The sequence below is a fragment of the Leucopleurus acutus genome (assembly GCF_964270905.1).
Source record: "Leucopleurus acutus genome assembly, chromosome: 17".
Classification (NCBI taxonomy): Eukaryota; Metazoa; Chordata; class Mammalia; order Artiodactyla; family Delphinidae; genus Leucopleurus; species Leucopleurus acutus.
The window spans coordinates 81,369,462-81,384,738 of record NC_139159.1 but is presented as its reverse complement, the minus strand read 5'-3'; the positions used below and the strand labels follow the sequence as shown (position 1 = coordinate 81,384,738).

At 46.4% G+C, this 15,277-nt stretch overlaps 1 protein-coding gene across 6 annotated transcripts in view; it reads left to right on the top strand.

The window, feature by feature from the left end:
- Positions 1-15,277, top strand: part of PTK2 (protein tyrosine kinase 2) — a 251,843-nt gene that overhangs the window by 215,048 nt on the left and 21,518 nt on the right. For all 6 annotated transcript variants that reach the window (XM_082858781.1, XM_082858780.1, XM_082858779.1 and 3 more), the window contains 3 exons: positions 5,294-5,380; positions 6,855-6,992; positions 7,705-7,836. In XM_082858781.1, the coding sequence (XP_082714907.1) occupies positions 5,294-5,380; positions 6,855-6,992; positions 7,705-7,836 (357 nt within the window). The remainder of the gene's footprint in view (positions 1-5,293; positions 5,381-6,854; positions 6,993-7,704; positions 7,837-15,277) is intronic.

The following is a 15,277-nucleotide window of genomic DNA, read 5'->3' as shown; positions in this document are numbered from 1 at the left end:
CTCTGACAATTCCTTACTTCATTTTCTTTTTGAAAAATGTTCGGAAATCTGTTCACAAAAAGTGCTATTTAAATATTGTACCCATTTTTTTTATCATGATGCCTGAAATCTGTTTTCTCGGCCATTGTTTTAAACTATTACAGTAAATATTATTACACATTGAAAGTGAACACAGGTGACTGACCCTGTTCCTCAGAATTTTAGAGGTGAAGGGTTCTGTAGTCTGGCTTCCTCCACCAGTGGGAAAACTGAGGCCCAGAGAAGGAGGAGGGCCTGTGGTCCGTTCTGTCGGTGTTACTATGAGCTGGTTCGTGCTGAGACCACGGCGTTTCTCTGTCTCTCCTCGTGTTACAACAACGAAGTCCCGAGCTACCCCCCGACAAGCTGTGCACCCCAGCGTCTGCGGCCTCCACCTTGTACACGGGTGTGCCCGTTTCCTCACTGACTACTGTGGAAGGGTGCAGCACCGGAGAGCCTTGAAGTTAATTTCTCAGGCCTGGAAACCAGGTGGATCTGTTCACAGGTGGCTCTGATGACCAGGTGGATTACCTGCCTGTTCCCAGCCTCACTTTCCTCATCTGTGAAGTGAGGGTACTAGTGTTCCCCACCTCTTAGGGGTGTTGTGAAGACCAAGTGAGATAATGCATTCACAGCACTTTTTTTAGTCACAGGAGTGTAAGGAACTCTACATAGTTGGTGATTGGCACAAATGATGTGCCAATGCTGTGCACAGCATTCCCCTAAAACTCACAGAATTAACCCTTTCCATCTAAACATGATTACGTATCTCAATCTGTATGGTTTTTAATAATTTTCATGTGGCTGAGTTTTGAAGGCTGTGATATTGAGTTCATGGGCGGAGATGGAGTGGTTAGGCTTCTTTGTTTACAGAGCAAAGGTGAGTTCTGCTTAAATTTTTAAATATCCTCACATTTCTTTCTTTAGGATGTTTTCAACGTGTATATTTTAAGGCTCTTTTCTGTAGTCAGAGATGGTTCTACCCTTCAGAGTGGGTCAGCAGACTATACCCCACTGCCTGTTTCTGTTGATGAACGTTTTATTGCATGAACTGCCCCCTTGGCTTGTGTGTTGTCCATGGCTGGGTACCCCCTACACAGACGGACTTGAGTGGTTCTGTTACAGTATGGCTCAAAAAGATTAAAATATTTACTCTTTGGGAATTCCCTGGCGGTCCAGTGGTTAGGACTTTCCCCTAACTGAGAACTGAGAACCCCCTCCGCTTTCACTGCTGAGGGTGCAGGTTCAATCCCTGGTCAGGGAACTAAGATCCCACAAGCTGCACGGCGCAACCAAATAAATAAAATATTTCCTCTTTGATCCCAAATTAAAAGGTTGGCAGCCCCCAGATTTAAAAAAAATTTTTTTTTAATTAATTAATTTATTTTTGGCTGCATTGGTCTTCTTTGCTGTGCGCGGGCTTTCTCTAGTTGTGGCGAGCAGGGGCTACTCTTCCTTGCGGTGTGCAGGCTTCACATTGCGGTGGCTTCTCTTGTTGTGGAGCACGGGCTCTAGGCGCACGGGCTTCAGTAGATGCGGCATGTGGGCTCAGTAGTTGTGACTTGCGGGCTCTAGAGCGCAGGCTCAGTGGTTGTGGCGCACGGCCGGACAAGGACTCAAACCCGTGTCGCCTGCATTGGCAGGTGGATTCTTAACCACTGCGCCACCAGGGAAGTCCCCAGATAAAAATTTTAGTGGATAGAGGGAATTCCCTGGCAGTCCAGTGGTTAGGACTCAGGTCTTCCATTGCCAAGGGCCCAGGCTCAATCTCTGGTCAGGGAACTGAGACCCCACTAAGATCCCACAAGCTGCGCAGTGTGGCCAAAAAAAAAATTTAATGGGTAGAAGATCACCTACATTAGTATATATATGCAGATGCTCGATGTTTTCATTTCTAATAATGTAAATATTGGTAGATATATTCCAGATAAGTAAAGGCTCGTGGAGTCCTCAGTAATTTCTGAGAATGTAAAGGCGTCCTGAGAATAGCTGCCTCAGCATAGTGTTTCTCAGCCCTGATCAGACCCAGCATTCCATTTATATAAAAAAATATTTTATAATGCCCCGTTTACTAATCCTGAAATAAAATACATAGGTTATAAAATGACTTAATAATTTCAAGATACCAACACAGCCAAGAGACTGCGAACTGTACAAGAGAAATAAAAGTAACTTCTAATAGCATTATGCACACACCTGTATAAAATACTCAGGTATAATTACACTGGGAGGTGCGGTGGAGGAGCCAGGTGCCCACACCTGTGTGTGGTAGGCTCGCCCTGGATACAGCAGCTACACACGCAGACCCTGCAGCCACAACTGACTGTGGATCTCATTCGTCTTGATGATGTGATTTTCTAGAAGGGTGAAGAATCTTGGTAAAGTTCAAACGAAACAAAAGTAAAATTGTCCATCAGTATTCACAGTAGTTGCTCTTCTGGAAAGTTCAGTGTCTGATAAACTATGCAAAATACCATTTGTGTTTGTATGTCAGACGGAGTTGGTTCTCGGTTCAAACTACAGGGCTCCTTGTCGTTGTTTTACCTGTGTAAGGTGGAGAAAGACCTGAACGTGGCACAGGCCCTGCTGTGCAGCCCCGCTGTCCCTCCCACCTGCCTGCCACCCTCAGTGCCGGGCCCTGCAGGCAGCAGGAGCGCCCTCTCGGTACCCTGGGCCCCCATCGGGGGCACTGCCGTCCAGCTGAGGACCACGAGTGTAGGATGTGTTGGGTTTTCCTTTTTCTTCTTCCTCACTTGGGAGGCTTTCGACAAAAACTCCCCCAGCTCCATCGTTTGCTTCATGAAAATCCAAGTTTCTGTCTTTGAGGAGGAGATGCAATCAGCCTGCTAAACCTTGTACTTAATAGCAGGTGACACGTCTGGATACCTCAGCCCAGCTCAGCTCATTCGATCTTTGTGGCAGCCCTGTCCCCACCTCATTCTTGAAGGCACAGTGGGCAAGTTGCCCCGGCCCGGCACTGGCCATTTCCTGGCCGGCCCTCTTGGCCGCCACGCTGAGTCCGTACTTGTAGAGAAGGAAAACAGAACTGTTAGCAGTACGTCCGTGCTCTCCGCAGCGGGTGGCTAACAAAGTTCCATTTTGTGGTATTCTTGGTGCAGTAGTTTCGTCTTCTGTAAGACATGTTTTCATATTTTTATCTGTTATCTTTATTTTGAAATGGAACCTCACAAGTGTTACCGTTTGCTACCCATGTAAGTATTTGAGCCACTGGAGGATGTTCTGTGGAGATTTTGCCGTTCTTTGATCTTTCCTTTTGTAATTCCCCTTTTCTTTGGTGAGTCACAGTGTGCTTGTCATAGAGTAGCAGCACAGCACAGCAGACTCTGGAGGCGGGCAGTTCTGCCATTACCAGCTGTGCAGCCTGTTTGCATCACCTGACCTCTCTGAGCCTCTGTTTTATCCTCTGTAAAATGAGGTCATAATACTTCCTTGTACCATTGCTCTCAGACTCCTCAGATTGCACATACGACACCTAGCTCTACACGTAGGACACATTGAGTAAAAGTTTGATTTTGTTTTTTTTTTTGAGTAAAAGTTTTTATTTTTGCCTGTGTTACTTAACCTGCCACCTCCAAAATGTAAGCCAGCAGACACAACTGTCCACCTGTCAGATAGCTGTGAATACTGTCCTAATTCCTGGGTCTGCACCCTCCCATACTTGGACTCCAGGAAGCCTTTGCCACACGACCATTGTAATGCATACATATTAACGCACACCTTTCAACCGGCTGTTGCCACTGAAATGTCAGAGGACAGAGATAGTCAGACATTTTTGCCTCTTCCTAACCACTTGTTCAAGTGAAACCTTTAAAAATATAAATCTGAAGAGTAGTCTCTAAGGGCTTCATGGAACAAAATGGCCACCCTAGCACACAAGCAAAGCCCGTGACTCCCCCTTCACGCCCTTCCCTCTTTCGGGGGGTCTTGGGGGTCCGTCCTCACGTTTAGTTAAGTTTGGAGTAGACTGCACCTGGGGGCTGAAATGCGACAGGGCTAAAGGGGTGGGGGAGCCTTCCCACCCTCAGAGGCTTAACAGGCCCACACAGCAGGGCGGGAGCAAGTGCAGGGGTAGCTGCAGTCCACGTGCTCGGAGGAGAGCAGGGGATATGCTTCTGTGTCAGGAGGGAGAGGGAGGGGTGACCCGGGAGACCCGGGACAGGAGGCGGCACGCCTTCCAGGCAGAGGGGGGTGACACTGCTTCGAGACTCAGACTCACTCAGAACTTAGCCAAAGTGAAGTGTGTGTTCATCCAGGACCACCTGCGTCCACGGGAAAGCGACACAGGCACTTCCTCCCCTGGGCTCGCTGGGCCCCAAGTCTATTTCCTTCAAGTCTGGTCTTTATTCGCCTGGAGAGCCCTGAGTTTCCACTTTGTTAAATCCCTCAGGTTTAGGAGACTTTATTGACTTCATCTTCCGTTTCAGACTAGACCGTTATTTTTGCTCTGAACTTTAAATTCACATGTCAAACAATGAGGATTTTAGAGCTGGAAGTGACTTCAGGGCCCCTCCAAGTCAACCCAGTTCTTTAGATGAGGAAATAGGATCCGGCTGGTTCACCCACGTGCTCCCAGCCGGTGAGGAGCAGAAAGGAAAGCCTCCAGGTTTGCATTTCCGTGATGCTGAATGGTATTGAGCATCTTCTTATGTGCTTATTGGCCATTGGTGTATCTTCTTTGGGTCTACTCAGATCTTTTGTGCACTGTTTACTTAGATTATTTGCCACTTTCTTGTTGAAGTTCTAAGAGTTCTTTCTATATTCTGGATATGAATCTTATCAGATAGATGATTTGCAGATACTTTCTTCCATTCATGGGTTGTCTTTTCACTTTCTTGATGTTGTCATTTGCAACACAAAACTTTTAATTTTGATGCAGTCCAGTTTATCTTCTCTTTCCTTTTGTTGACTGAGCTTTCGGCGTCCTAAGAAACCATGGCCTAACCCAGAGGGTCACAAAGATTTACTCCTGCGTTTTCTTCTAAGCGTTTTATCGTTTTAGCTCTCACGTTTGAGTTAATTTCTGTGTATGTTGTGAGGAAGGGGGGATCCAGCTTCATTTTTCGCATGTGGATATCCTGTTGTCCCAGCATTATTTGTTGAAAGGACCCCATGGAAATGTCTTCACGCCCTTTATCATTCTTTCCAGCTAAGCTCTTATAGAAAATTATCTTTTTCTATTCTTTTTAATAAAATGCGGATTTACCAGAATAATCAGGATACTTATTCACGTGATGCTCTGTTGATTTGTTCACAGCCCAGCAGACCTGGTTATCCTAGTCCGAGGTCCAGCGAAGGGTTTCATCCCAGCCCACAGCACATGGTACAGACCAATCACTACCAGGTATACCGTTCATTACTGTCAAAAGATGTGTTATTTTATTCTTCAGCACATTTGGGGGTGGGGAAGGATACATTGTATATATTTATAAATTAAAACGTTCATTTTTTTTCATCAAACAAATGAATGATTCTCTCCCAAGCCCCACGTTTCCTCACCTTGTAAATAAGAACAGCTATGGGACATTTCCTGTAGGCCTTGTCAGCTTGAAATGCTCATTTGATCCTTTCACGTCGTTGGTGTCATATAGGAAACTGCCTTAGATCATTTGAAATCTCTTTGTTGTGAAAATTCCTAGTTCTCTGGCAGTGATATATCTCTTCTGACCAGAAATAGTCGCTGATACAGTATTTTATGTTTAGTAGAGTTTTTTATTAAAATATTTTCATTCAAATAAGGTGTGAGAACTACCTGTACATCTTATTTGAAAGTTTAGTAATTACATATCGTCAGTATGGGGTTTTGGTATGAATCAGTGCCTAGAGACCTAACAGGTGCTTGAAAGCTTTGCTGAAGGGAATTTGGAATACGGATGTGGCTGTGCTTTATCTCATTTGAAAAGTAGCTGACAGCCCTGGCTGCCGAGAACCAGCCTAATGAGTTAGGGAAACAGATACTGATTCCTTGTCTCTCTTTCTCTTGAGGGAGGGAGAACCACGTAAAGAAATCCCTCTCACTTTCCTTCTGCCTTGAAATTTTTCTCCATGTCCAGCTCAGCGTTTTTCTCTGCCTTTGAGATCATTGGTAGACCGTGAAGGCCTGCCTTCTCTCGCCGTCCGCTCTGGTTCGCTAGAGGACAAGCATTTGAGGGTCTTGCTTGTTCTTTGCTGGTGGAGTAGTAGTGAGTTGGGCAGGAAAGGGACTTGTAGGGAGGCGGCTTAACCGTGTTTATGGCCCATTGCTTGTACGTCTGAGGATGGTCTGCTCTCAGCACTGGAATAGGCGTAGAATTCCAAAGTGAAGGATTTCTGGTTTCCTAGTGTCTGTTTGCACCAGCTGTCGACTGTGGCCATAACAGACCGCCTTTCTCGAAGCTGCAGTTGAGAGTCCATTTCCTCGCCTTTACCGGCTTCTAGAGGCACCTGCATTCCTTGGCTCGTGGCCCGTTCCTCCACTTCAAAGCCCAAGTATCTCTCTGACTGTTCTTCAGTAGCCACACCCCCTTTCTCTCCCCTCTGCTTCCCTCTTGCATTTTTAGGGACCCTTATGATCACGTTGGGTCCACTCAGATCGTCCAGGTTAATCTCCCCACCTAATGATTCCTAATTGATAATCACATCTGCACAGTCCCTTTGGCATGTAAGCTACCATATTCACACAGGTCCCAGGGATTAGGGCGTGGACAAGCTTGAGGAGCCGTTATTCTGCTGCCACATTATTCTCTATAATCTCAGTTACTTCCTTTCACGTGGAAAGCAGAACTGTGCAGAAGTCGTACTGCGTCAGACCCTGACCTGGCCACTTCACTCACCCGCAGGTCTCTGGCTACCCTGGCTCACATGGAATCACAGCCGTGGCTGGCAGCATCTACCCAGGTCAGGCATCTCTTTTGGACCAAACAGATTCGTGGAATCACAGACCACAGGAGATATCGATGTGGCAGCCCAACGTGGAGGTAAATTGGATGTTCTTGGGCTTTGCTTTGTTAACTGATGAGGCTGTGCCCAAGGTACAGGATTTCTAAATCCTAAGATTTCTCAATTTGGATGCCCTTATTCTAAGATCAGATGCCCTCTGGGTCTGAGAATCTTCACTAAACGATGGAGAGATGCTGCCATCATTAGCCCATTCATTTGAAAAGCAGAGCCCTACATGAGGCCAAGGAACAGACAGCCTCCAGCTCTGCGGACCGTGTTAATTTTTACTGAATTTTCTTGGTAAAACCAAGAACCACTCCTATAATATTAAAAATCATTTCTTTGAATCCAAGAACATCTGTAGTTGTCTGCTCTTAAGCTCTTTTCCTTGGAGTACACGTGCTTTATACTCTGTAATGTGCGTGTGTCGTATTTAATCCTCCTCCCATTATTTTACTTCCAGATTGTTGCCACTTTTTCGCTCTAACTAATGATGCATTCTCTGCCCCATATCTTGGATCACTTCTTTAGAGTAGGTCCCTGCAAGTGAACCGTTGTATGCTTTTTAAAGCTGCTTCACGCACGGTAACTTGTAACCCCCAGAAAAGTTGCTCCCGCCGGCAGAGTGGAAGAGACCCTACTTCCACCACGCTTGCTGTTTTGCTTAATTGTTTGGAAAGACACACAGAAAGAAAAGTAAGAGCCTCACACACAGACTTCTGAGAGTGGACCTTTTCACTCCTCCTCCAGGACTCTGCAACACTGGACCTGCGTGGCATCGGGCAGGTGTTGCCGACCCACCTGATGGAGGAGCGGCTGATCCGGCAGCAGCAGGAGATGGAAGAGGACCAGCGCTGGCTGGAGAAGGAGGAGAGGTTTCTGGTAACTGAGTCTCAGAAAGTTCTTGCACCCCTAAGCCTCTGGAGTTGGCTCTACTGCAGATGATGGCAAACCTCATCTGTTCCAAAGCAGGAGCCTTTGTTTTCCATCAGCTTCCTAAAACTTGCAGTAGTGGGTCGTTTGCTTTTCTTGAATTACTTTTTCCGGATAAATTTCTAGAAGGTCTGTAGTAGAATCATGGGCTCAGATGTAGAACCGTTTCTGTGGTTTTGTGTTACTGCCACGTTTACACAGAAACGACTCCCACTGAAGTGTCAGCTTGCACATAAGACACTGCCTCTCGCTACTGCAGGGCACGTGACTAGACGGCCCGGGGGCCCCGGGCTTGCCTTCCTGGGCTCCTCTGGTTCGAGGTCTGAGAGATGCAGACCTCCTGCCACATGCCTCTGGGGTTGTGGGCAGCAAATGTCTTCCTGGGACAACTCTTGTCGACAGCCCCTCAGAAGTCCCTGGGGATAAAGGAACGGTGACAGAGTGGCCTGTGTGTGTCACGTGGTCCTCAGCCTTAGGACCCCTCCCCTGTCACCCTGCGCAGCTGCTTCAGCCTTCCTGAAGTAGCCTGAAGAGAAGAAGGCCTGGACGGAGCCAGGACTCAGAGTGCTTCCGCAAAGCCCCTACCTGGCTGGTCCAGAGCTGGTCCCTCACGCTTTGACCATAAACATCCCGAGGCCACCTCTACATCACCCTCTGTGCTGAGGGACCAGACACTGATGAGGGGATACAACGCTGTTCACACATCTCTGGAAGTCCTACAGGCACAGAAACATTAAATCAACAACCAGTGGTTTTACGAGACAGCAGTTCATCACCTGTGATCCTGATTTCATTCTTTATACGGGGCTTTCTTTTTGAAAACTGTAGTTTCAAATTAAACAAAGCAAGCTGTGCACAAGTTCGGTGAGGCACGTTTTAACCTCCCGGGTGGCCGCTGCCCCCGCTGCAGGGGGATGAGGGCCGTCTCGGCGCGAACGGGGGCCTGGGAGCAAGTCACACTAGGTGGAGGCACTTTCTCTCCTTTCTGTTCTTTTTCTTCTAAAATGGAGCCTGCAGACATCACACACACCCCACACTCATTTAACTGCCGGACAGGACTAATGCACACAGCCCTGTTGCAGCTTAATGGTTAAGATCGCACAAAGTACTCATCACGTGTCGGTCACCATCCTACATATTCCTCATACAGAAAGCTATTCAGTCTTTATAACCACCCTGTGGGGAAGAGACAGGTCCAAAATATTTTATCCGAAACTCTTGAGGGTTCTGTGTGCTACGCTATTTTTTTGCTTTAGGAAGTTAATGAAGGGAATCCCCTGGCGGTCCAGTGGTTAGGACTCAGCGCTTTCACTGCCGGGGACCAGATTCAATCCCTGGTCGGGGAACTAAGATCCCGTAAGCCTTGCAGTGCGGCCAAAAAAAAAAAAAAAAAAGAAAGAAAATTAATGAAATATGACGCACATGCTGTATATTATATAAGTATTCCAATAGCATACAGAGTTAAAAAGCACTAACACTCTTACAGCAAAACACAGGTGTTCACATTACCAGGTGTAAAGACAGCCCTCACATCAGTTCAGGTCAGGTTTTGCCACAAAATTAGTTTCCTTCAAGCTTAAAAAAACAAACAAACTTACCAGTCTTTTAGTACATTTTAGATTTTGGAAACGAGGATAAAGGACAGTGTACCTATCCTTTATTACCCTCGTGTTAGAGATGAGGAAATTGCTCGAGACCACTGGGTAGCGTTGGCCGAGCCGGGGTCTTTGGTGCCCGCCACTCTGCCAGCCGGAGTGCCCGGCTGCACATGGCTCAGCACCCCCACGGACTAGTGCTCCTCTGCACGTGCATTTACTGTAACGTATACGAAGTATCGCTGGGCGCTGTGAACCATTCACTTTTGAACAAAAGTTTCGTCATATCAAAATTCTAAATTATTTAAATCAAAGCGTATCTTGAGATTATAAGGCAAGCGGCAAAAATTGGTTATTATTATTTACTATACTAATCTGAGCAAATCTGTTTGGATATTATATCAGTTCCAAGAATACAGCTGCTGTTCCCTAGCCCTACATTTTAACCTTCGTCTAGATAGCCTACTTTCCCGCATTGATTTGTATTTTAAAAAGGCAGTGTTACAAACTCTTCAGACTCGAGTTAGTATACGTAAATACCAGTGTCTGGTGTGTGATCGCCCTGAGAGTGGAGGAGGCCGCGGCTGTGAGCTGCTCTGACAGAGCGCAGCCGGCGGCGAGAGCAGGAGGGGGGCCTGGGGGTGCCACTCGGGGTCGGGATGATGTTGGCACCCAGGCCTCGAGATAGATTGGAATTTGCAGGGCAGACAGGCTCAGGAAGTGTGCTCATGCCTTGGGAAGAGCTTGCTGTGGGGAAGGTGATCGGCCCAGGCCCAGGCTCCATCTTCCCAGTGATGTCAGGTACTCTGAATCAGAGGCTCCAGACATGCCGGCTCAAGAGCCGTAAGGGTTGTCCCTTTTAATTGAGAGAATTTACATACAGTGGACTGCGCAGGTCTTAAGCGTACAGTTTGTTTCGATACAGAGTTTCGATAAATACATTAAGTCCATATAACCCATTCTCCATACGTGTGACATTTCTGTCACTCCAGCTGGCTTCCATGCCACGTTGAAAATCCACTAATGAAGTCGTATAATGAGCTCCCCCCGGGGAGTCCAGTCAGTGCTGTGTCCTGTGACAGCCTCAGTGTACCTGTCTCCTCAGCCTGGGACATTTCCATTTGCTCCTGATCCCTTTTATTTCTCCCATGTAACTTTATAATTTTCTCTAAGTCCATATCTTCCCTTATTAAATTACTGCCCATTCATTTAGAGCTTCCCGTCACTGATAATGGTATCTCATTTTCATTGAACTTTTTAGTTGTTATTTCCGTATATGCATATGCAGTTGATTTTTAGGAAATTATCTTGTATGTAACAATATTTATCACATGAAATTTTTCTGACTGATTCCCTTGGATTCATGCACGGTTATCACTTTTTAAAAAACATTTTCTTTCTTCATTTTCAGTTATGTATCTCATATTGCCCCTGAAGCATCTCTTGCCAACTTTGTATTAAACAGGTTCTTGCCTGCTTTTATTTTATTTTTTTTATTTTTTTAAACCCCACATTTGTTTATTTATTTATTTTTGGCTGTGTTGGGTCTTTGTTTCTGTGCGAGGGCTTTCTCTAGTTGTGGCAAGCAGGGGCCACTCTTCATTGCGGTGCACGGGCTTCTCACTATCGCGGCCTCTCTTGTTGTGGAGCACAGGCTCCAGACGCTCAGGCTCAAGCAGTTGTGGCTCACGGGCCTAGTTGCTCCGCGGCATGTGGGATCTTCCCAGACCAGGGCTCGAATCCCTGTCCCCTGCATTAGCAGGCGGACTCTCAACCACTGCGCCACCAGGGAAGCCCATCCTGCTTTTATTTTTAAAGATAATGTCCGTAATAGTTTTCTCCATTAAGTATAATGCTGGCTCTCTATTTTTAAAATAAGCTTTTTAAAGCTTTTAAAAGGCTTAACGTGATGAATTACATGAAGCATTTTGCTTGGTGTTATGCTGGACCCTCATTCCAGAGAGAAGTCCCCACTAAGTCGTGGTTGATGATCCTTTGAAGGTCCTGGTGTCTTTTGTTTGTGATGTTTTATTAGAATTTCCTATCGATCTTCATAAGCAAGAGTGAGTTATTATTGTCATTGTTAATGGTTTCAAGATCAGAGCAGTGTTGATGTCCTCAGTCGAATAATCCCTGCCCCATCTGCGTTGGCCGTTGGTCAGGCAGCCGGTGTAGGTGGGGGGCTGAGAGCAAGTGAGCTGTCAGGACGGGCCCGGCCTCGGCGTGAGCAACTGGGTGAGCGAGCCACAGCGCCGCTGCCAGGGGAGGGAAGGTGAGGAGGTGAGGGCAAGTAAATGTCAAGGCTGGGGCATCGTACATGGCATCTCTGAGATCCTGTCCCCTCCAAGCTGTGTTTCGTGCCGCAGCCGCGGTGACATTTCTACACCTCGGGTCTGATCCTGGCCTTCTCTGACTTAAAACCTCCCAGTGGCCGCCACAGGATGACCACCTGGGGCCCTCCATCCTTCCTGTCCTTGAGACGCAGCCCCTGTAGGTCAGCCCTGGTTGTGACAGAGTGGACGGAGCGCAGGGGAGGCCCAGCATGCAGGGCCATCAGGGCAGGCTGAGCAGCTGGAGAACATGCCAGGTTGAGGGCACACCGAGTGCAGGAGCCTAGGCTCTGGGGCCAGCTAGGGGAGGCTTCAAAATCCTAGTTACCGCGGCCCTACGTAAGTTGTTTAACCTCTCTATGCTGCGATTTGTTAATCTGTAAGATAATTATAATTTCCTCTGTAGAATGCAAGAATGCTTTTCTGTAGGGTTGAGTGGAGGATTAAATGTATAGCGCATAGACAGTGGAAGGGATAAGGAATACACCATTAATTTTTCCAAGGGCTTTTAATCTCTCGTTCAGTTTGTTCTCTGTAGCAGCCAGGAGCGCTGCATTGATGAGAATCTAGAATCCTAGATCGCACACATCGCCCAGAATACCTGCAGGCGGCTCCCAACCCGAGCTGAGTGTCATAGATGGGGTGAGAGATTTGAGCCAGTGTCGAAGGGGTTCTGCAAAGGAGCGTCGCTGGTATCACGCAGGAGCTGGACACCCTCTCACTGGATTTATTTGTTATCAGTGAACCTTAATTCGTTGTTTGTCTTTTGGGGGTTTTTTTCCCCTTAATTCATTTTTGCTGTTGTTAGGGCTCCCTTAGGTAGGCTATTTTTAGCAGCTGGCTAACAAGGCCCTGGCTGTGTCTGACCGCCACGTTTCCCCGAGGAGGCAGAATCTGCATGCAGGACATGGAGCCTTTTAGGCCCAGGTGCTTCCCAGTGCAGGCTTCTCAAGCTGTCAGTGAAGGAGGACCCGTTTCTATTTTTTTTTCCTAAACCACTGTAGACCTGATACTCTAGTGAAATAAAATAAGAAGCAGTTACTAGAAAAAGGAAATTTTTAAAAAGGTGTACAGACTTTTATTATGAGCTCCAACAGACCTAAAAATTACTATTTCAGATTGCTCTAGAAATTTCTAAAGATGCTCATCCTCTGTTTCTGTCTCATCACGACCTGGTAACAGCAAATCATTCCTGACCCGCCCTGGTCCTCGGACTGTGCTGGGAGCAGCCCTGCCGCTCCCTTGCGTGAGGTCAGCTTGTACCCGGGTGGAAGAGTCATGTTCTTACTGGAAAAATTAAAGTTGCTTTGTCAGTAGCGATTCCCAGATTTTTTCTGACAGATCAGAATCGATAGCTGTTTATTGAAGCCTCCTGTTTTAGGACTTACATCATTGTATGAGGCTACTTTTTATCGAGCACTTTGGAGAGTCGAGTCGAGCATCCCTCCATCAGCACACATAAGGCAGGCTCTTGCCCTGGGGCACACAGCTGTGACCTACAGCGCAGGGTCTTTGTGGTGTCCCCACCCCCTTCTGTGATCTCAGTGCAGCCCGAGTGGTTTCTGAGTTGCCTCTGTGCCTGTGAATCCACAGCTGTAAAAGCTCTCTTGCAAACTGGCCAGAGAGAGAGCTGGCAGCCTTGACTAGAACCTCAGTCCATTGAGAGGACTTTCTTTCCTATTGGGTGCTGCTTAAAGAGAGAGTAACTGTGTTACTTGTTTATTTTTATTGCAATGCACACAGTCATTTTCTAATGCAGGGCTGTGCTGAAGATAGGATTTTAATTTTAAAATGAGAAAGTTTTGAGTATATAAAGCCTGCTTTGTGTCCTGAGAAAGGAAATGAATGTTTGAGCTGTTTTCCCTCTCGCAGCAGAGCCAGTCAGCAGGAATGAAAGGTGAACATCAAGACGGGGTCAGAGAGTCCAAGACGGGGACTCTGCTCTCAGCCAGGCCATATCCCTCCCATGTGTATTCCACAGTCCAGATTTGAAGACAATGTGTAGTGCAAGGGGAAAGGACTTTGAGTTGAAAGCCTTAGGTTTGAAATTTTCTAGAGTGATAGCAACATGGGACTAGTGATCAAGCCTGAACGGTTGGTTACTGTGTCCCCAAAACCGAAAGCAGCGCCTTCAGCCCCCGTCTGTTGCCTAAGAGAAGGGAATACGCATGCCCACACGGAAAAGAACTGGAGATAACCCACCTGCCCGTTAACAGCAGAACGGATGCAACAAGGGCATGTTGCACAACAGTAAGAACGAACAAACTACTACACACAACCACAGGGCTGAATCTTAGACACCGTGTTCACCAAAGATGTCAGACACACAAGAGTGCTTCTTACAGGACCCATTTGTATGAAGTTCAGAAACAGTCGTCTGGGCTGGAAGTCAGAGGAGGGGTCCCTTTGGCGAACTGGAGCCTGCGGGTAATCTGCTGTGTGTCTTGATTGGGGTGGCGTGTTAGGCAGGGGTACTGACCTTTACACTTAAGAACTGCGGGCTGTGTTGTATACAAGTTATACCTGAATTTGACAAAAAGAAAGAAAATGCATACCTGATGGGGAAAATAATCAAATAGGCCCAGACATTCTTTATGTCTATTATCCATTTCTATAAGATTTTAGATAGAAATTGCCTTTGCCTCCTTTCTGTCTTTAGTATTACTATCTTCAGATCCAGAATATTTTATTTTGAAGTGTAATTGACTTAGAATATTGTATTAGTTTCAGGTGTACAACCTAGTGATTCAGTATTTTTATATATTACAGAATGATCATCAGTGCAGGTCTAGTTACATCTGTCACCATACAAAGTTATTACAGTATTAGCCAATCCATTTCCCACACTGTACATTACATCTCATTGACCCATTTATTTTATAACTGGAAGTTTGTCCCTCTTAATCTCCCTCACCTATTTCACTCATCCCCCCCACCCCTCCCCTCTGGCAACCACCTGTTCTCTGTATCTGTGAGTCCGTTTCTGTTCTGTTTGTTCATTTGGTTTTGGGCAGGTTATTTGTTTTTTGTTTTTTTTAGATTCTACATGTAAGTGAAATCATACAGTATTTGTCTTTCTCCGATTGACTGACTTCACTTTGCATGATACCCTCTGTGTTGTTGCAAATGGCAAGATTTCATTCTTTTTTGCGGCCAACTAATATTCGATTGTGTGTATATGTGCCACATCTTCTTTATCCCTTCCTCTGTAAGTGGGAACTTAGGTTGCTTCCATATCTTGGCTATTGTAAATAATGCTGCAGTGAACGTAGGGGTGCATATATCTTTTCAAAGCAGTTTTTTGGTTTTCTTCAGAAAAATACCCGGAACTAGAATTACTGGATTATATGATAGTTCCGGGTTTTTTTTTTAATTTATTTATTTTTTTGCAGTACGCGGGCCTGTCACTGTTGTGGCCTCTCCCGTTGCAGAGCACAGGCTCCGGACGCGCAGGCTCAGTGGCCA